We start from the raw sequence: 21,647 nt of genomic DNA, 5'->3' as shown, positions 1-21,647 counted from the left end.
TTGTACCTACCTTAAAAATAAAAGGGCATTCATTATTTAGATAAATAAAAGATAAGCACAAATACAGTATTTCATTTAATTTTTTTAAAGAGAAATTATAAAAGGAAACTTTGTCATAATTTGTCTTCAATTTCATTTTGTTTAAAAAATCAGGAAAAAATCGTATCATGAACCCAGAATCATGAATCGCATCGTGGGTAGTGTATCGTTACATCCCTAATAATATATGAATATGTGATTGTGTCATTTGACATTTTTAGGTGGTGAAATGAATTATTGTTACATAATAAAATATATATAAAAAATAATAAGTCAGATATATTAAGAATTCTCTCAGTTACATGGATTAAACATGGATTGTTGACGTTGATCAGAGATCGGACACCATGTGCACAGATCACGTGACCTGTACTGTACAGGAAACATGGCGGCGCCCTGTGCGACTGCACTGAGGGGTGTGTTGTCGCGAACAGGTACAAACCTGCATTTTAAATCTACACTTAACTTCATGTACGAGTTGTTCATGTCTTAAGTATTATTATTAAACACACAGAACATGTATCGTATAAAACGTGTGGTGTTATACTATGTTTACACGTATGTTTGAAGTTAAAAGAATAAACTTAGTTGTTTAACTAAGCGAATGAAACTGAAGGTAACAGTGTTCCGCACATTTTCTGAACATGGACACTTTTTTTTGCTTTTTGTGTGAAGAGACAGTAGTCGTAGAAATGGTTTTAAAAGCTGGGGTTACCTGCATTTAGAGCTCTCATTAGTTTAATGTAACTAACCATAACCATTTAGGGGGGCTTGGGGGTTGTCAGAGGTTGTTCTGTTGATGTCTGTTGATGTCCCTTTCCGGTGGATGCATCTGCATTTGAGTGTGGCAGAACTAATACCAGTTTGGCAATCGTAGACAGCCTCGAAAATGTGTTCATACCAGTCACCTGATGATCCTGACGGTTGTCTTCCACTTTTTTTTTTTTTTTTAATTAACTTTATTGAACAACAAATATATTACAAGAGAATACATCAATCACAGCCAAGATGTAACATACACAATGAAAATTAGACAATTATTAACTAAAAATTGCTCAAGGTTATAGAAATAGAAATTAAATAAACTATCAATAAAATTAGCTAAAGCAGGAATTTATAGATAATACCATTTCATGATTTTCTAAAATGACCTTAAGGGATAGAGAAGTTTTCTAACAGTGTTAAAGTATGTCTTGCCTTCACATTTTTTAACGAAATAATGTACGATATAAAGGATGCCTTAAAAGTGTTGAAGTTTGGTCTATTATTCATAAATGTACAACAATATATGTGATATTTGGATAATATTTAGAGAAGGTTGACAATATGAGTCTCATCTGAATTCAATATGTCACTTTTAGTTATTCCAAATAGAATAAATTCAGTTTTCAATTTAAAGTTATAGTTAATTTTTCTATTAATAAAATTATTTAAATCAGTCCAAAAAAATTGAGCAAAATGAACAATCCCAAAATAAGTGACAAGTCCAAAGACGTGCAAGTGAGGTGAATTAGAGATACAAAATTGCCATGACTGTGTTTGACATTAAACTATCGTTTCTGTCATGAATGTAACCAAAGTGTAAAACATGACGTTAAAATCCTAATAAATAAATGACTATGCTAAGCAGTCCCTAAAGCTAATGATTTTCTTTCAAATGCTTGTATTATTATTAGGGATGTAACCATACACTCTACTCACGATGTGATACAATTCACGATACTGGGTTCACGATACGATTTTTTTCCTGAATTTTTTTTTTAACAAAATGAAATTGAAGACAAATTATAAGTTTTCTTTTATTATTTCTCTTAAAAAACTAAATAAAACACTGTATTTGTGCTTATCTTTTATTTATTTAAATAATGAATGTCCTTTTATTTCTGAGGTAGGTACAAACTATGCAAAACAATGCTGCACATTTCCCTTTTTGTGTAAAAAAAACTGAAATGAAATTTTAAAACAAATCCTACATTAAATGAATAAATGAGTAATACAAATAAAGAGTAGAGAAGTATCCTCACATAAATAAATTTGGCTGGGAAAATTCCGAACCTGGCAACCCTGTAGTGACGTCAACCAGGCGAGGTGAATAGCGCCAGGGCCCTCTGCTGTTAAAAGTGAATATCGATTAATTATACATGTAAACCGATTTTAATCGTTACACATGTGAATCGATTTTTAACTGTCTTGTGGTGCATTGTTACATCCCTAGTAATATATGATAAAATTGTACTGGGGTCGTATGTTTAGACAATGAACAATATCAAAACTGCTGCTCTCTGTAGGATAAAATGAAAGACTCCTAGCCCATCTCAGGTAATCATGATTAGCCCAAATAATTGTTTGGTTGATTTTGTTATAATTGTGGTTGGCCTTCTTCCTCCCTTCCTTCCTTCCTTCCTTCCTTACATTTTATTTTTTACTGATCTATCTATAGTGTCCATTTGTCTATTTATCTATCATTTTTTTCTGCCTCTCACCCCTCCTCCTCCTCCACACTTCCTTAACCACTGGTGTGTTCATCAGAAGGTCGTGGTTGGTGGTTTTTTTTCTCCTCCCCACTTGGCCTCTCTTTTTCTTTTTCTCTGATGTAGAGCGCCTCTATTCTGGGTCTGTGGTCACTCAGTTCTGCTTCATTCTGACTTTGTGGTTCTGTCTTTATGCTTCACTGGTTGGATTTACAGTAGCTCTGGAGCCCGGCTCCGGTGTGTCGGCTCTGCATTTTGACTTTTTTGTTGTTTGAGTTATACAAGATAGACTATCAGAGGGATTTTGGGTCCGGGCCAGTCATGATATAATTTAGCTAATGAATAATTGTTATTGACATTACAGTTGTTTTGTTTCACTGGTTATCTGTTGATTGACCAGTTCATGTTCCAAATAATTTTATATTAATATTTAGGCCTGTCACATGCTTTAAGATTATGTTTCACAATCCTGGATTTCCATGCATTGGCAAACAACATTAATTATACACCGGTCAGCCATAACATTAAAACCACCTCCTTTTTTCTACACTCACTGTCCATTTTATCAGCTTTACTTACCATATAGAAGCACTTTGTAGTTCTACAATTACTGACTGTAGTCCGTCTGTTTCTCTACATACCTTTTAAGCCTGCTTTCATCCTGTTCTTCAATGGCCAGGACCCTCACAGGACCAACACAGCACAGGTATCATTTAGGTGGTGGATCATTCTCAGCACTGCAGTCACACTGACATGGTGGTGGTGTGTTAGTGTGTGTTGTGCTGGAGTGAGTGGATCAGACACAGCAGCGCTGCTGGAGTTTTTAAATACCGTGTCCTCTCACTGTCCACTCTGTTAGACACTCCTACCTAGTCAGTCCACCTTGTAGATGTAAGGTCAGAGACGATCGCTCATCTATTGCTGCTGTTTGAGTTGGTCATCTTCTAGACCTTCCTCAGTGGTCACAGGGCGCTGTTGGCTGGAGATTTTTGGTTGGTGGACTATTCTCAGTCCAGCAGTGACAGTGTGGTGTTTAAAAACTCCATCAGCATTGCTGTGTCTTATCCACTCATACCAGCACAACACACACTAACACACCACCACCATGTCAGTGTTACTGCAGTGCTGAGAATGACCATTGAAGAACAGTACGAAAGGTCAGCACAAAGCATGCAGAGAAACAGATGGACTACAGTCAGTAATTGTAGAACTACAAAGTGCCTCTATATGGTAAGTGAAGCTGATAAAATGGACAGTGAGTGTAGAAACAAAGAGGTGGTTTTAATGTTATGGCTGATCAGTATATATGAGTAATTTACTGACCGCCGTGAAATGTGGCACTTTTCTTAAAAAATCTGTGAAAAATGAGGTCCGTGAAATTAAGCACATTTTCCCGTGAATTTAGTAGGGCCTTAACTATGATGCACCAAAATGTAGAACTGTTTTAAAATTGAAAATATAAAACTACATATATATCAAGATAAATTATTCAAATGGGTTTAAAATGTTTAGAAATCCTTAAAATGTAAATGCAAATGGTGTCATGAATTCTTTTTTTGTTGGCGTTGCGGTCAGCCACTTCAAGCCTCTTGCAGAGGGTGGTCCAGTTGTCGAGATGCCCACGCAGTACCATGTGCCCACAGCGCCGCCATTTCTTCTGGAAAACACGGACAAGTTCACATAGTGTGGTCAGGCCTGCCGACGTGCGACCACATTACCCTGTACCCGAGGTAATACTACACCCTATACCATCAAGGCCTTTCGGACTGCTGAGCCAGCCAGAAGTTGGTGGGGTGGGACAGTTAGGTTTATTAAGAATTCTCTTTTACTTTGACTAAAACACAGAAATCCATTTCAAATACTGCAGAAGAAAATACATTTGCTGGAATATTCTTTGTTACTTCTCCCCACCCCAAAAAGTTTACAATCAAATCCAGTGGTGTGTTTTTTTTTTTTCTATTTTCTTGTTTTTTTCAACAGTTTTTTTGTCTTTCTTGATTTCTCTGTCACGTCTAGCACATACAGAGGCCAGACTACGTTTTCTCCAGTTCTGTACCTGAGTGGCCTGATTATATTGAGATTAAAGATGAAGAGCAGATTGATGGGTTAAGAAGGGCATGCCAGCTCGCCCGACACGTTCTCCTGTTAGCCGGAAGCAGTCTCAAGGTTGTTTTTAATCCTCTTCTTCTAAAGCATTCCACAACATTCCAGAATATTTAATCAATTCCACAATATTTTGATTTGCTGATGTCTAGTAGAACTTTCTTTTGTATACAGTGGATTCAGAAAGTATTTAAACCCATTCACTTTTTTTGTGCACTTTTTGTTGTGTAGTTTAATTTTTGAATGGATACAACCACCGGAAGGCACGGGTGCTTTTTTGTGCAGAGTTTGCATGTTCTCCATGTGACTGCGTGGGTTTCCTCCCACAGTCCAAAAACATGCAGTCAGGTTAATTGGAGACACTGAATTCCCCTTCAGGTGAATGGGTGTGTGTATGTGTGTGTGTCTGCCCTGCGATGGACTGGCGCCCTGTCCAGGGTGTTACTTTGTTCCTTGCACCCATTGAAAAGCTGGGATAGGCTCCAGCAAACCACCCCCCCCCCCCCCATTTGACCCTAAGCGGTTAAGACAGTGAGTGACCCTTAAACATGCATGACAAAAAGAAAGCATGTGTTAAGACTTTTTAAAAATTAAATTACAATTAAAGATTACCTTACTTGATTTCATTTCTGTTAAATGGTTTATCCTGGGTTGTGGCAGGTGTGTTTCCACTGGGAAAAATTGCTGGAGCCTATCCCAGCTTTTCAATGGGCGCAAGGCACACAGTAACACCCTGGACGGGGCGCCAGTCCGTTGCAGGGCAGATACACACACATACACACACCCATTCACATATAGGGCAATTCAGTGTCTCCAGTTAACCTGACTGCATGTTTTTGGACTGTGGGTGGAAACAGGAGCTCCTGGAGGAAACCCACACGGACACGGGGAGAACATGCAAACTCCACACAGAAAGGACCTGGACCGCAGGTATTATTTAGGACACAGCAGCGCTGCTGGAGTTTTTAAATACCGTGTCCACTCACTGTCCACTCTATTAGACACTCCTACCTAGTTGGTTCACCTTGTAGATGTAAAGTCAAAAACGATCGCTCATCTATTGCTGCTGTTTGAGTTGGTCATCTTCTAGCCTTCATCAGTGGTCATGGGACGCTGCCCACAGGGTGCTGTTGACTGGATATATTTAGTTGGTGGACTATTCTCAGTCCAGCAGTGACAGTGAGGTGTTTAAAAACTCCATCAGCGCTGCTATGTCTGATTCACTCATACCAGCACAACACACACTAACACACCACCACCACCATGTCAGTGTCACTGCAGTGCTAAGAATCATCCACCCCCCTAAATAATACCTACTCTGTAGTGGTCCTGGGAGAGTCCTGACCATTGAAGAACAGCATGAAAGGTGCCTAACAAAGCATGCAGAGAAACAGATGGACTACAGTCAGTAATTATAGAACTACAAAGTGCTTCTATATGGTAAGTGGGGCTGATGAAATGGACAGTGAGTGTAGAAACAAGGAGGTGGTTTTAATGTTATGCCTGATAGGTGTAGAACGTAATTGAAGTTCTGTTACAATTTGATTTGATTAGACATGGTTTGGAAAGACACAGATCTGGATCCATGAGGGTCGCCAATATATACTGCATTGTCAAGACAAAAAGTAATTAAGTCCAGGGAACTGTCTACATGTCTCCATGGTCAGATTGTGACAAGGCACAGATCAGGGCAAGGATTTGAAAAAAAAAAACATATTTAGCCTTAAGTGTTCACAAAACACTGGCACAATTGAAGTCTGGCACAACCCTGAACCTTCCTAAATTTAACTGTCCAGCCAAATTAGGCTTCCAGGAAAGAAAGTCCTTGGTCAAGGGGGTAAGAACAAACCCGACAGTTACTGTAAGAGCTCCTAAAGTCATGTGCAGAGATGGAAGAACCATGTTGGACAGACAAGCATCTCTGCAGCACTCCATCAATCAGATCTTTGTGGTACAGTGCATGAGAGGCCACTTTTGAGCTTGGAGTTTGCTTAATGGCATGTGAAGGACAGAATGAAAGCTCTGGAATTTTCAATAGCTGACAATTATTGACCTGGCAAATAAGTCATAATGAACAAATCAATGCCTGTAGTTGATACTTGAGCAAGTACAAATTGTCTTTATGTGCATATCTTTTAAAATTGTATGTTTTTTACTCTAGGTTGGTATAACAACAGATGAAATAGACTTTATTGTGCACCAGGAGACGATAAGACACGATGCCTACCCCTCTCCACTGCACTACGGTGGATTCCCCAAATCTGTGTGTACGTCCGTGAATAATGTGATCTGTCACGGCATCCCAGACAGGTACAGTAACACTATGTATACTATGTTATTCATCTGTTCTTCAGAAAGGTCAAATCCAATACTCCAAAACTACTTAGCAATTAACTGACTAAAAGTTCTTTACCAATCTCATATTTTGGTTCTTCAGAAAGTCTACAGTGTAGTTAAAATGCGGTGTATTTGGCCTGCATATGAGGGTTGCAGTAATACCGTATTTGTATCAACATGCATAGTGACACTATACAGATGTTGATATTGACAAAGACATGCACACTAATGAATTTTATTGTTGTTTAATGCTTAGTAGGTTCCAAAGGCTTGTGAAGTCAGCTTGACGCTTTACGTACCCTTCTAATACCAAAGTTCTAATACCATGTCCAAAAATGAATAAATCCACTGAGAGTGATGACTTGCATTTAAAACTCTTTTACTGAGTACTTCAGAGCACAAAACAAACGGTACAAAAGGTATCACAGGTAAATACTTAAGAGCACGGCAAGGTAAAAAAACTGTGCGACTCCACTCCAGTTCCACACTCCCATGGTGCACCACACCTGACTGTTAAATACTGCAGCGCACTTTGACCTTTCCTCTGTTACACAAAAAATTAACATAGATAACCAAAGAATATAAATCAAAGATCATCAATAATGATTATTATTTAACTCATGAACAAAAGACAATAATTATATGTAAATTATGAAACAACTAAATTGATGCAAATAATCATGTCACCAATCAAGATAATCAATAATATCACAAATCATCATATAATGCTAAATTTAAAAATGAACATAATCATAAAATAAACAACTGATATGAAAGTACACTTACGCTCCTACAACAGTGGTACCTTAAAATTCAACATCAGTTGGTTCTGGAAGTGGCGTTGAGTCTAAAAAACGTTGAGTTTTAAGGTATTTTTCCCATAAGGATGTATGTGAAACCTGTTAATGTGTTCCATGGTCCTGTGGAACTGCATATATTTTAGGCAAATGTAAAATAATGGGGTTGTTTTTGACACACTGAGAAAAAGACAAATATAATTAAAAAAAAAACACTGAATTACAATTGGAAAACGGTTAAAAATCAACCTTTACTTCTTTACTGTTTCCTTATGCTTCTTAATCATGGAGATGCTTGATCTTGGAATACCTTATTCCATTCAGTAAAGTCACATTGTTAAGTTTTGTGCCGATGCACAAACAGAGTTTTTCTCAACAGAGTTTCAAAGATTTTGAGTTTAGGGGACGTTAAGGTACCACTGTAATTTTCTGGCTCTGGGTAAAACATAAAGAAAGTCTTTTTGTCATCAAATGCTCAGATTCAAACAGATGCTGAAATAAGATTCATATAACCATACACTTTAGTGTCATATAACCATACAACAGTGAGGAGCTGTGTTAATTTTAATTGTTTAGTCTATTTTTATCTGTTTTATTTTGTCTCTTACTCTGTATTTTTATTTGGTTCTTACTTTTTTAATATAATGTTGTGTTATGTATGCTTATTCGATGTACAGCACTTTGGTCAACGTAAGTTGTTTTAAGAGTGCTTTATAAATAAAATTTACTTACTTACTTACTTACTTTATTCCTTTTCAGTCGACCACTTCAAGATGGAGATATCATTAATATAGACGTTACTGTGAGTGTCTGAACCTCACCCTGAGACTCAAATACAAAAAGAGTAATTATTTAATGTGTACTTGCAATAGTAAACACTGTGTTTGCTTCAATTGTCTGGCTTTTTGTTAATACTTTGACTCGTAGGTTTACCTGGATGGTTACCATGGTGATACGTCCGAAACGTTTTTGATTGGTTCAGTAGACGAGCGAGGCAGGAAGTTGGTGGATGCAGCTAGGCAGTGCAGAGATGAAGCTATCGCTGCATGTGGACCAGGGCAGTCGCTGTCCGTCATCGGCAACACCATCAGGTAAACACTGAAGAGTCTGTGTGAAGACTTTGTGTAAGGAAATGTTATTTAAAAATGCTGGAGTTTTTAACCACCTCACTGTCATTGCTGGATTGAGAATAGTCCACCAACCAAAAATATATCCAGCGAACAGCGCCCCGTGGGCAGCGTCCTGTGATCACTGATGAAGGTGTACAAGATGACCAACTCAAACAGCAGCAATAGATGAGCGACTGTCTCTGACTTTACATCTACAAGGTGGACCAACTAGGTAGGAGTGTCTAATAGAGTGGACAGTGAGTGGACACGGTATTTAAAAACTCCAGCAGTGCTGCTGTGTCTGATCCACTCATACCAGCACAACACACACTAACACACCACCACCATGTCAGTGTCACTGCAGTGCTGAGAATGACCCACCACCCAAATAATACCTGCTCTGTAGTGGTCCTGTGGGGGTCCTGACCATTGAAGAACAGCATGAAAGGGGGCTAACAAAGCATGCAGAGAAATAGATAGACTACAGTCAGGCACTGCCAATTGTGCCTGCCAGGGGGCACAGAGCTGAGATTTGAACTCCCCGAGTTCAGAATCCCAGCGCTGGTGTGCTAGCGGAATATCCAGCTGCATCACCTGCATGTTGATTTTTAATACAATGTTGTCTGAGGGATTAAAGATTACTGGCATTCCGTATAGTTTTGCTCTTGCCCTTTACACACAAAGATTTTTCTGGAATCTCTGAATCTTTTAATAATAATATGGACTGTAGATGTTGAAATACCTACATTTTTTGCAGTTAATCAAAAATCCTTGCTCTACTACAGAGTAGCAGAGATGTTCACAAGTCACAAAATACGAGTCCGAGTCGAGCCCTGAGTCTTTAGACTAGAGTCCGAGTCAAGTCACGAGTCTTTAGGCTAGAGTCAGAGTCAAGTCACGAGTCAATATAAATGTACACAAAACATATATTGGAAATGTAGCGTTGAAATAAACAGATTAGCGAGTGTATTTTGCCATTTTGCGGGCTGTAACATTTACCCATTGTGTGCGTTGCGGGTTAAGACGGCCGGAGCGTTATTAGAGAGCAGGTCTGACATGATCTGACATGATCAGAATGTCAGATCTTTTATATAATATATATATATATATATATATATATATATACTGTATATATATATATATTAGGGCTGTCACACGATTAAAAATTTTAATCGAGATTAAAGAACAAAATTTATCGCGATTAATCTCGATAAAATTTTTTTGTCGTGTGACAGCCCTAATATACGTATATGTATTAATCTCAATTAATCGCAAACTAATAATTAAGCAAAATTTGAACAGTTATGCACATTGTTATTGCAAGAACGTGTTTACCAATAAAACATTCATAGAATATGATAAAATTATTAAATCTAAATTTATTGTAGAAAGCACATTATCTGACAAAAGTGAGGATCTTTTCCTGTTCATAACCCGGACACTGAAAACAGGTGCACCAACCATAATGTTTTGATCAATAAAGCATCAAAACACAGATATGATTATTTCATATATCTATTAAGAAAACTCTTTAATACTGTGTTTGTGCAGAAAGAATACTGGGAAATACTGTTCTAAATTACCATTTAAACACCTATAAATACCTGAAACAGTCAAGTTAGCAAACATTATCTATAAGTAATTGACTGTAGCTATAAAAAAGTGTTAATTAAAACAGTCCATGTAAACGCTTAGTCCATATTAATATCAGATACGAATGTGTTTTTAGAAAACTACAAACATCACAAATATAAATCATGTTTATAACCATGTGATAGAATAACCTGAATAAACTGTAGAGATGAAACATCACACAGAGTTTCACTTTTTACCGGAGGAGGAGGAGGCGGAGCTACACGGTTTTGATGGACAGGTCTAGCAGCCAATGGAAATACTCGTTACAAAGCTTGCGTGATTTCATTCATCTTTTCAACACGTAAAAAAAGTGAAAACCGCTAAAAGTAGTTTATCATCGGACAGTTCATGCGCTTTACATCCTAATTCATCTGAAATACAGTTAATTACCACAGAGACACACGTGTGTGGCACAAACAGCCAAATAAAAATAGATAAAAAATTGTAATCTTGATTAATTTTTTAACGACAGCCCTAATATACAGTATATATACAGTATAATTGTCACACGTAACTTTGGTTGTACACAAGTCATTTTATGCGAGTCACATGTCGAGTCATTTGAAACAAGTCCGAGTCGAGTCTGAAGTCGCTGTGTGTGCGACTTACGTGCGACTCAGACTCGAGTCGCAGACTGAGTCCCCATCTCTGCAGACTGCAGACACAGCAATGCTGATGGAAGTTTTAAACACCTCACTGTCACTGCTGGACTGAGAATAGTCCACCAACAAAAAATATCCAGCCATGGGCAGTGTCCTGTGACCACTGATGAAAGTCTAGAAGATGACCAACTCAAACAGCAGCAATAGATGAGCGATTGTCTATGACGTTACATCTACAAGGTGAAGCAAGTGTGTAATAGTGTAGACAGTGAGAAGATACAGTATTTAAAAACTCCAGCAGCACTGCTGTGTCTGATCCACTCATACCAGCACAACACACGTCAGTGTCACTGCAGTGCTGAGAATGATCCACCATCGAAAACGGCTGAGCTTTTTACTAGTGACTTTTAAAACTGTGTCTTTTAAAAACCAGCTTAATTGTGTTTCGTAATTTACTACAAATTTTGAATTTGATAAGTGCAGCTTGAAAATATATATAATTAACTTTAATCCAGATCTAGTATTGTACTTCAGACCGGCCTTTGTTTCAGCGAGACAATTCAACCTCTTTCTTTACTTTTCAGCATCTCGCCAACTGTAGAATCAGAGCTTTGTTCAACCCCCCCATCTCTCTCTCTCTCTCACCACACACACACACACACACACACACACAAAGTGGGAGGACGTCACCTCTGAAACCTGCCTGTAGGAACATCATCTCCACATAAAAGAGCGCGAGAGGAAAAAGAGGAGGATAAAAAGAGGCCCACTCTGAACCCTCCATTTGCTGCTGCGCTGCGCTCATAGAGTTAATGTATTTCTGGTCTAGCACAGAAAGAACAATTACCCAGAGTGCACCAGGGCTTTCTCCCTGCAATGGGGTGTAAATTACAGGTTAGCTTGTCTCGCTGTGCGTACGCCCATGTGCGTGCGTGTGTGTGTGCGCCAGTGTGTGTATGAGATGTAAATTACAGGCTAGCTTATGCTGTCTTGGAGAAATGCAGTGTCTGCCAAGCTGAGCCCCGCTCCCCGCAGAGACATGCTGAAAGACACAAGAGGAAAAAAAAGACATAAGAAAAAGAACTGTACACAGAGAACTTTCTGTAGGTTAACGTAAAGAAATGATCCTGCAAAAAATGCACAGCTACGTACTGATCAGGTATACAGTGGGGTCAAAAAGTATTTAGTCAGCCACTGATTGTGCAAGTTCTCCTACTTAGAAAGATGAGAGAGGTCTGTAATTTTCATCATAGGTACACTTCAACTATGAGAGACAAAATGAGAAAAAAAATCCAGGAAATCACATTGTAGGATTTTTAAAGAATTTATTTGTAAATGATGGTGGAAAATAAGTATTTGGTCACCCACAAACAAGCAAGATTTCTGGCTCTCACAGACCTGTAACTTCTTTAAGAAGCTCTTCTGTCCTCCACTCGTTACCTGTATTAATGGCACCTGTTTGACCTCGTTATCTGTATAAAAGACACCTGTCCACAGCCTCAAACAGTCAGACTCCAAACTCAACCATGGCCAAGACCAAAGAGCTGTCGAAGGACACCAGGAAGAAAATTGTAGACCTGCACCAGGCTGGGAAGAGTGAATCTACAATAGGCAAGCAGGTTGGTGTGAATAAATCAACTGTGGGAGCAATTGTAAGAAAATGGAAGACATACAAGGCCATTGATAATCTCCCTTGGGGTCAAGATCTCATCCCGTGGGGTCAAAATGATCATGAGAACGGTGAGCAAAAATCCCAGAACTACACGGAGGGACCTGATGAATGACCTGCAGAGAGCTGGGACCAAAGTAACAAAGGCTACCGTCAGTAACACACTACGCCGAGAGGGACTCAAATCCTGCAGTGCCAGGCGTGTCCCCCTGCTTAAGCCAGTACATGTCCAGGCCCGTCTGAAGTTTGCCAGAGAGCATATGGATGATCCAGAAGAGGATTGGGAGAATATCATGTGGTCAGATGAAACCAAAATGGAACTTTTTGGTAAAAACTCAACTCGTCGTGTTTGGAGGAAGAAGAAGAACCCAAGAACACCATACCTACTGTGAAGCATGGGGGTGGAAACATCATGCTTTGGGGCTGTTTTTCTGCAAAGGGGACAGGACGACTGATCCGTGTTAAGGGAAGAATGAACGGGGCCATGTATCGTGAGATTTTAAGCCAAAACCTCCTTCCATCAGTGAGAGCATTGAAGATGGAACGTGGCTGGGTCTTCCAGCATGACAATAATCCCAAACACACCGCTCGGGCAACGAAGGAGTGGCTCCGTAAAAAGCATTTCAAGGTCCTGGAGTGGCCTAGCCAGTCTCCAGACCTCAACCCCATAGAAAATTTGTGGAGTCCGTGTTGCCCAGCGACAGCCCCAAAACATCACTGCTCTAGAGAAGATCTGCATGGAGGAATGGGCCAAAATACCAGCTACAGTGTGTGCAAACCTGGTGAAGACGTTTGACCTCTGTCATTGCGAACAAAGGTTATGTTACAAAGTATTGAGTTGAACTTTTGTTATTGACCAAATACTAATGATCATTTACAAATAAATTCTTTAAAAATCCTACAGTGTGATTTCCTGGATTTTTTTTTCTCATTTTGTCTCTCATAGTTGAAGTGTACCTATGATGAAAATTACAGACTAAATACTTTTTGGCCCCACTGTAATTCTGCATCCACAGTCACTGATCCTGATATGTTGGAATTGTTCCCATTACATACACCGATCAGCCATAACATTAAAACCACCTCCTTGTTTCTACGCTCACTGTCCATTTTATCAGCTCCACTTACCATATAGAAGCACTTTGTAGTTCTACAATTACTGACTGTAGTCCATCTATTTCTTTGCATGCTTTTTTACCCCACTTTCATGCTGGTCTTCAATAGTCAGGACTCTCCCAGGACCACTACAGAGTAGCAGAGATGTTCACAAGTCACAAAATACGAGTCCGAGTGGAGTCACGAGTCTTTAGGCTAGAGTCTGAATCAAGTCACGAGTCTTTAGGCTAGAGTCCGAGTCAAGTCACGAGTCTTTAGGCTAGAGTCCGAGTCAAGTCACGAGTCTTTAGGCTAGAGTCCGAGTCGAATCACGAATATTTAGGCTAGAGTCTAATATACACAAAACTTATATTGGAAATGCAGCGTAGAAATAAACAAAAAATCTGTAAGTTCAGATAAAAACAAAAACAGATTAGCGACTGTGTTTTGTCGTTTTGCTGGCTGGAACATTTACCCATTGCGTGCGGTGCAGGTTAAGATGGCCGGAACGTTATTAGAGAGCAGAAAATGACGTGATCAGAATTATATATATAATTGTCACACGTAAGTAATTTTGCTGACTTTGGTTGTACACAAGTCATTTTATGCGAGTCACGAGTCGAGTCCGAGTCATTTGAAACGAGTTCGAGTCGAGTCTGAAGTTGCTGTGTGTACGACTTATGTGCAGAGTAGGTATTATTTAGCTGGTGGGTCATTCTCAGCACTGCAGTGACACTGACATGGTGGTTGTGTGTTAGTGTGTGTTGTGCTGGAATGAGTGGATCAGACACAGCAATGCTGCTGGAGTTTATAAACACCTCACTGTCACTGCTGGACTGAGAATAGTCCACCAACAAAAAATATCCAGCCAACAGCGCCCCATGGGCAGCTCCCTGTGACCACTGATGAAAGTCTAGAAGATGACCAACTCAAACAGCAGCAATAGATCAGCGATCGTCTATGACGTTACATCTACAAGGTGAAGCAACTAGGTAGGAGTGTGTAATAGCGTAGACAGAGAGTAGACACAGTATTTAAAAACTCCAGCAGCGCTGCTGTGTCTGATCCACTCATACCAGCACAACACACACTAACACACCACCACCACCATGTCAGTGTCACTGCAGTGCTGAGAATGATCCACCACATAAATAATACCTACTCTGTAGTGGTCCTGTGGGGGTCCTGACCATTGAAGAACAGAGTGAAAGCAGGCTAAAAAAAGTATGCAGAGAAACATATGGGCTACAGTCAGTTATTGTAGAACTACAAAGTGCTTCTATATGGTAAGTGGAGCTGATAAAATGGACAGTGAGTGTAGAAACAAGGAGGGGGTTTTAATGTTATGGCTGATCGGTGTTTGATTGATGTCTTTGTTTTGTGTTGAGTGTTTTGTCTGGTGACCTGTTCAGGTTGTTTCCTGCTCTTTGCCCAGTAAATTGTACCTAGCGTGACCCTGACCATAATAAAGCGATGGTAAAACAGACAATTAATGATGAATAATTGTCATTATTCCCATTATACACACAATGACAATGTAAAAACATGTTAATTCGTTAATGAATTTAAAAAGTGCACACATTTTCATTTTATTATAAGTAATTAAGTGCAGATTGCTGAATAAAACTGTCAGTTATGTTTATATAAAATCAAATACACAAACCCTGCACACATTGCCATTTTATTATTATATCATGATTCACCATCTAACCCATATCTGGTTAATTGTGGCACTATGGTGGTTTTATGGAGGGAAGCGACATGAGCATCAGATGCGTCACAGTCAGAAATTTTGAGAGTGCATCTAAATGGTAGGTGTAGCTTGACAATGGCTAACGAATATACACTGCCTGGCCAAAAAAAGGTCACCACCTGGATTTAACTAAGCAAATAGGTAAGAGCCTCCCGTTGGATAATTACTGCATGGGTGATTGTGTTTCAGCTGTCAACAAGTTATTTAACCCTAACTGATGCAGTGAGTAGCTTCTCATTTGTTAAACAACCATGTGGAAAGACACATCCTGTGGTCGTGGAAAAGATGTTCATCTGTTTCAGAAGGGTCAAATTATTGGCATGCATCAAGCAGAGAAAACATCTAAGGAGAAGCTGAAACTACTAAAATCGGGTTAAGAACTGTCCAACGCATTATTAAAAAGTGGAAGGACAGTGGGGAAACATCATCTTTGAGGAATGAATGTGGTCGGACAAAAATCTTGAATGACCGTGATCGGTGATCACTTAAACGTTTGGTGAAATCAAATGGTAGAAAAACTACTGTAGAACTCAGGGATATGTTTAATAGTGACAGTAAGAGCATTTCCACACGCACAATGCGAAGGGAACTCAAGGGATTGGGACTAAACAGCTGTGTGGCCTTAAGAAAACCACTTCTCAGTGAGGCTAACCGGCAAAACAGCTTCAATTTGCTAGGGAGCATAAAGATTGGACTCTGGAGCGATGGAAGAAGGTCATGTGGTCTGATGAGTCCAGATTTAACCTGTTCCAGAGTGATGGGCGCATCATGGTTAGAAGAGAGGCGGCTGAAGTGATGCACCCATCATGCCTAGTGCCTACCGTACAAGCCTGTGGGGGCAGTGCTATGATCTGGGGTTGCTGCAGTTGGTCAGGTCTAGGTTCAGCAACATTATGTGCCCAAAGAATGAGGTCAGCTGACTACCTGAATATACTGAACCACCAGGTTATTCCATCAATGGATTTTTTCTTCCCTGATGGCACGGGCATATTCCAAGATGACAATGCCAGTATTCATTGGGCTCAAATTGTGAAAGAGTGATTCAGGGAGCATGAGACATCATTTTTACACATGGATTGGCCACCACAGAGTCCAGACCTGAACCCTATTGAGAATCTTTGGGATGTGCTGGAGAAGACTTTGTGCAGTGGTCCAAATCTCCCATCATCAATACAAGATCTTGGGGAAAAATTAATGCAACTCTGGACAGAAATAAATGTTGTGACATTGCAGAAGCTTGTGGAAACGATGCCACAGTGAACGCGTGCCGTAATCAAAGCTAAAGGCGGTCCAACCAAATATTACTGTGTGTATACTATCCGGATAGGTTGACCGAATGAAAGTGCAGGTGATTCCATGGTATTGGAATCATTTATGGTGTAAATAAAAGGTAACACAATAACGTGTGCAAAAACTCTGAATACTTTCTGAACCCACTGTATAATATGACGTATCCCTGCAGGTATAGACATGCCCTTCTGTCTAAGTAAGCTTTGCTTTTGTTTTTATTTTCTCTCTCTTTGACCTATACTTCTTTCTTCTTCCTTTCTTTTTGTTTCCCAAGCTCTCTCTTTCTCAGTTCAGAGAGTGCGCACAGACTAACACTGTCATTACACACACACACACAGGAACCCATTACTTCTTCTCAGGAAGAGCACTTAGTCCTCCCTCTTTTTTCCTTCCTCTGAACTATGGCTTCCCACCTCTGTCTTCTCCTCACGTAACTCCTGTGTGGCCAAATTGGCACCTTTTAAAGTCATTTTCATCCGTGGCAGGCTGACCTTTGTTGCCAGGGCAACCCAAGGGTCACCCCTATAATTATGATTGATCAATAAAATAGAATCTCAGCACTCAGCATGAGTTTCTGTAGCTAGTTGATCAGTCTTTGTTTCTGTGTGTGTGTGTGTGTTGCAGTGAAATTGCCCACTCAACTGGTTTCTGTGTGTGTCCATACTTCATTGGCCATGGCATTGGAACCTATTTTCATGGGCATCCTGAGATTTGGCATCATGGTAAGAGCTCAGTTTGGCTTTTATTTGCATAGTTTCTCTGTTTTGTGATGTCATAGATAGTATAGACAAGTAGACAACCAGATTTTGGAATACACAGATGAGGCATAACATTATGACCACCTTCTTATATTGTGTTGGTCCTCCTTTTGCTGCCAAAACAGCCTTGACCTGTCTAGGCATGGACTCTGGCAGATCCTATAAATCCTGTAAGTTGTGAGGTGGGGCCTCCATGGATCCGACTTGTTTGTCCAGCACATCCCACAGATGCTCGATTGGATTGAGATCTGGGGAATTTGGAGGCCAGGTCAACACCTCAGACTCGTTGTTGATCCTCAAATCATTCCTGAAGCATTTTTGCTTTGTGGCAGGGGGCATTATCCTGCTGAAGGAGGCCACAGCCATCAAGGATTATCATTTCCATAACAATAATGCTTAGGTAGGTGGTACGTGTCAATGTAACATCCACATGGATGGCAGGACCCAAGGTTTCCCAGCAGAACATTGTCCAAAGCATCATACTGCCTCTGCCGGCTTGCCTTCTTCCCATAGTGCATCCTGGTACCGTGTGTTCCCCAGGTAAGCGACTCACACGCACCCGACCATCCACGCGATACAAAAGAAAACGTGATTCATCAGACCAGGCCACCTTCTTCCATTGCTCTGTGGTCCAGTTCCGATGCTCAGATGCCCATTGTTGACACTTCCGGCGGTGGACAGGTCAGCATGGGCACCCTGACTGGTACCTGCGATGCACTGTGTATTCTGACACCTTTCTATCAGAACCAGAATTAACTTCTTCAGCTATTTGAGCTACAGTAGCTCGTCTGTTTAATCGGACCACACGAGTCAGCCTTCACTTCCCACGTGCATCAGTGAGCCTTGGCCGCCCATGACCCTGTCGTTGGTTTACCGCTGTTCCTTCTTTGGACCACTTTTGATAGATACTGACCACTGCAGAACACCCCACAAGAGCTGCAGTGGTCATATGTTATGGCTGGTCGGTGTATATAAATATTTAGAAAAAGTAAAGTTTCATAACTCATCATAAACTGTATTTAAGAAGCTTTACATTTCAAAACTATTCCAAACAAGTAAATGGACTTGTAGACAAGTTCCAATTTTGTGATGTCACAGACACTATAGGTGTGTTTCCACCAGGGTCTTGACGTTTTTGAGGGCAACCAAAGTGTTGCTTACAAGTTTCTGTTCTGTCAGATTATAGACGTTATAGCCACACGAAGGTCCCAGAAACTTTTAGGGAACTTAGTTACACAATTTTCTGGATCATAGACCAAACTTTACAGCTCTACAGTTTATAATGTACTATTTTAATTCTTCTCTTTTTTCTGATTCTGAGCAGCCAATGATAATGAGATGCAGATGGAGGAAGGCATGAGCTTTACAATAGGTCTGTGTTTTTATTTTATTGTTTTGTTGTGTGTGTGTGTGTGTATTTTAACTTCTAGTTTGTCTTGCCTGTTGTCTTATTTTCTGTCTATCTGTCTTACAGAACCTATTTTAATGGAAGGAACCTCAGAATTTCGGATCCTCAGGGACAAGTGGACAGCCGTCTCAGTGGATGATAAAAGGTTTCATTCATTCTCTCTAAAACTCCAAAATCTTGTGGAAATTCACTTATTGTGTTAGTGATTATGGCTATGATGACACAGCTGGTGACTTATCTGTGTCTATACACAACCCCAAATAAGAGTTTCTTACATTTATTTTGACTTTTATTTCATTGCAGACAGGATGAACCTGAGATATTTCATGTTTTATCTGCTCAACTTCATTTCATTTATTAATAAACATCCATTCCTGCATTTCACATTCCAAAAAAAGGTTGGGACAGTAAAGCATTTACCACTTTGTAATGTTGCCATTCCTTTTCACCACACTTAAAAGACGTTTTGGCACCGAGGATACCAAGTGATTTAGTGTTTCAGCTTTTATTTTGTCTCATTCTTCCTGCAAACACGTCTTAAGATGTGCAACAGTACGGGGTCGTCGTTGTCACATTTTTCCTTTCAAAATTCTCCACACATTCTCTATTGGGGACAGGTCAGGACTACAGGAAGGTCAGTCCAGTACCCGTACCCTCTTCTTCCACAGCCATGCCTTTGTAATGTGTGCAGCATGTGGTTTTGCATTGTCTTGTTGAAAAATGCTGAATGTCCCTGGAAAAGATGACGTCTTGAAGGCAGCATATGCTGCTCTAAGATCTCAATGTACTTTTCTGCATTAATGCTGCCATCACAGTAGTGTAAATGACCTTTGCCAAGGGCACTGACACACCCCCATACCATGACAGACCCTGGCTTTTGGACTTGTTGCTGATAACGGTCTGGATGGTCCTTTTTGTCTTTGGTCCGAGCGCACAGCGTCCATTTTTTCCAAAAAAGACCTGGAATGCTGATTCATCTGACCACAATACACGTTTCCACTGTGTGATGGTCCATCCTAGATGTCTCTGAGCCCCGAGAAGTTGACGCCGCTTCTGGACATGGTTAACATTAGGCTTCTTTTTTGCACAGTAAAGTTTTAAGTGGCATTTGTGCATGTAACTCTGTATTGTAGTGCTTGACAAATGTTTGCCAAAGTAATCCCTCACCCATGTGGTTATATCAGCTATTGTTGAGTGGCGGTTCTTGATGCAGTGCCGTCTGAGGGATCAAAGATCACGCGTGTTCAGCTTAAGCTTGCGCCCTTGGCCTTTACGCACTGAAATTCCTCCCGATTTCTTGACTCATTTAATGATATTATGCACTGTAGAGGGAGAAATATGCAAATCCCTTCCAATCTTTCTTTGAGGTACATTGTTTTTAAACATTTCTATTATTTTCTCACACATTTGTTGACAAACTGGAGATCCTCTGATCATCTTTACTCATCAAAGACTCAGCCTTTCCTGGATGCTGCTTTTGTACCAAACCATGATTACAATCACATGTTGACATCACCTGTTTGGAATCACATAATTATTTAGTTTTTTCACCTTACTACTAGCCCTAAATTGCCCCTGTCCCAACTTTTTTTGGAATGTGTTGCAGGCCTGAAATGCAGGAATGGATGTTTAATAATAAATGAAATTAAGTCGAGCAGACAAAACATGAAATATCTCAGGTTCATCCTGTCTGCAATCAAATAAAAGTCAAAGTAAATATAAGGAACACTGCATTTTTATTTTATTTGCATTTTCCATACTGTCCCAACTTTTTCTGATTTGGGGTTGTATAATTTAATAATAATAATAATAATAATTGTGTAAAGTGTGGTTTAATGTACCCCTCCTGTTCTGTGGAGAGCACTCCTAGGCTAATTGCTGATGGCTGTATTGCAGGTGTGGACAGTCTGTACCACTGCTTGGTCAGCAGTTATACTCATGTCTTTAAGAAGAGAGGGGTTAATCTCTGGCTCATTCGTGAATGTGAATCACAGCATCTGTTACAATATGACTCACTGTTTTTGTGTGTGTGTGTCTGTATGTGTGTTCACATGTGTGTGTGTGTGTGTGTGTGATTTCCAGATCGGCCCAGTTTGAGCACACAGTTGTCATCACCTCTGATGGTGTGGAGATCCTGACCAAACTGGCAGATGAGGACTGATTGCGGTCAGGAAGTGTGTGTGTGTCTGAAAGTGTGCAAACGTAGTGTGTGAGAGAATAATGTTATGAGAATAAAAACATTTTGTAATGTTTTACCAACTTGGTTACATTTGAACCTATGTAGCAAATCATCAAACATACACAAAACACTTTACTGTAGTACAATTTCATCTACTTTTTTGCTTGAATGCACTTGATGACTGATGCCTTTTTCACAGGGAAGAACACCACAGTCCTTGAGGAAAGTATTTGTAAGTGGAAGTAGTATTTACTGTACTGCTTTGGTGTTGAAAAGTTAGAGCTCATATTTAAAATGTGTTACTCTTGTGGCTCAGCAGTCTGGTATGCTAGCTAACCACTGTAAAGAGTTTAAGCTCTCAAGTTTGAATCCTAGAATGCCTTTATCTGTCATTTATACATA

The 21,647-nt window shown here is 39.9% G+C and overlaps 1 protein-coding gene across 1 annotated transcript; it reads left to right on the top strand.

Annotated features, from left to right (window-relative positions):
• The first annotated feature begins 413 nt into the window (after positions 1 to 413).
• On the top strand, positions 414 to 21,325 carry metap1d (methionyl aminopeptidase type 1D (mitochondrial)). The gene is made up of 10 exons (XM_063010386.1): positions 414 to 473; positions 4,086 to 4,240; positions 4,527 to 4,676; positions 6,775 to 6,923; positions 8,507 to 8,549; positions 8,675 to 8,838; positions 17,525 to 17,622; positions 18,983 to 19,030; positions 19,133 to 19,211; positions 21,149 to 21,325. The coding sequence occupies exons 1-10, from the start codon at positions 425 to 427 to the stop codon at positions 21,225 to 21,227; spliced, it is 1,014 nt and encodes a 337-aa protein (XP_062866456.1). The 5' UTR covers positions 414 to 424; the 3' UTR covers positions 21,228 to 21,325.
• The last annotated feature ends 322 nt before the right edge of the window (positions 21,326 to 21,647 follow it).

The sequence above is a fragment of the Trichomycterus rosablanca genome, chromosome 15, assembly GCF_030014385.1.
Source record: "Trichomycterus rosablanca isolate fTriRos1 chromosome 15, fTriRos1.hap1, whole genome shotgun sequence".
Lineage (NCBI taxonomy): Eukaryota > Metazoa > Chordata > Actinopteri > Siluriformes > Trichomycteridae > Trichomycterus > Trichomycterus rosablanca.
Note: the sequence above shows the minus strand (reverse complement) of the source record. Positions and strands in the feature narration are given on the sequence as shown.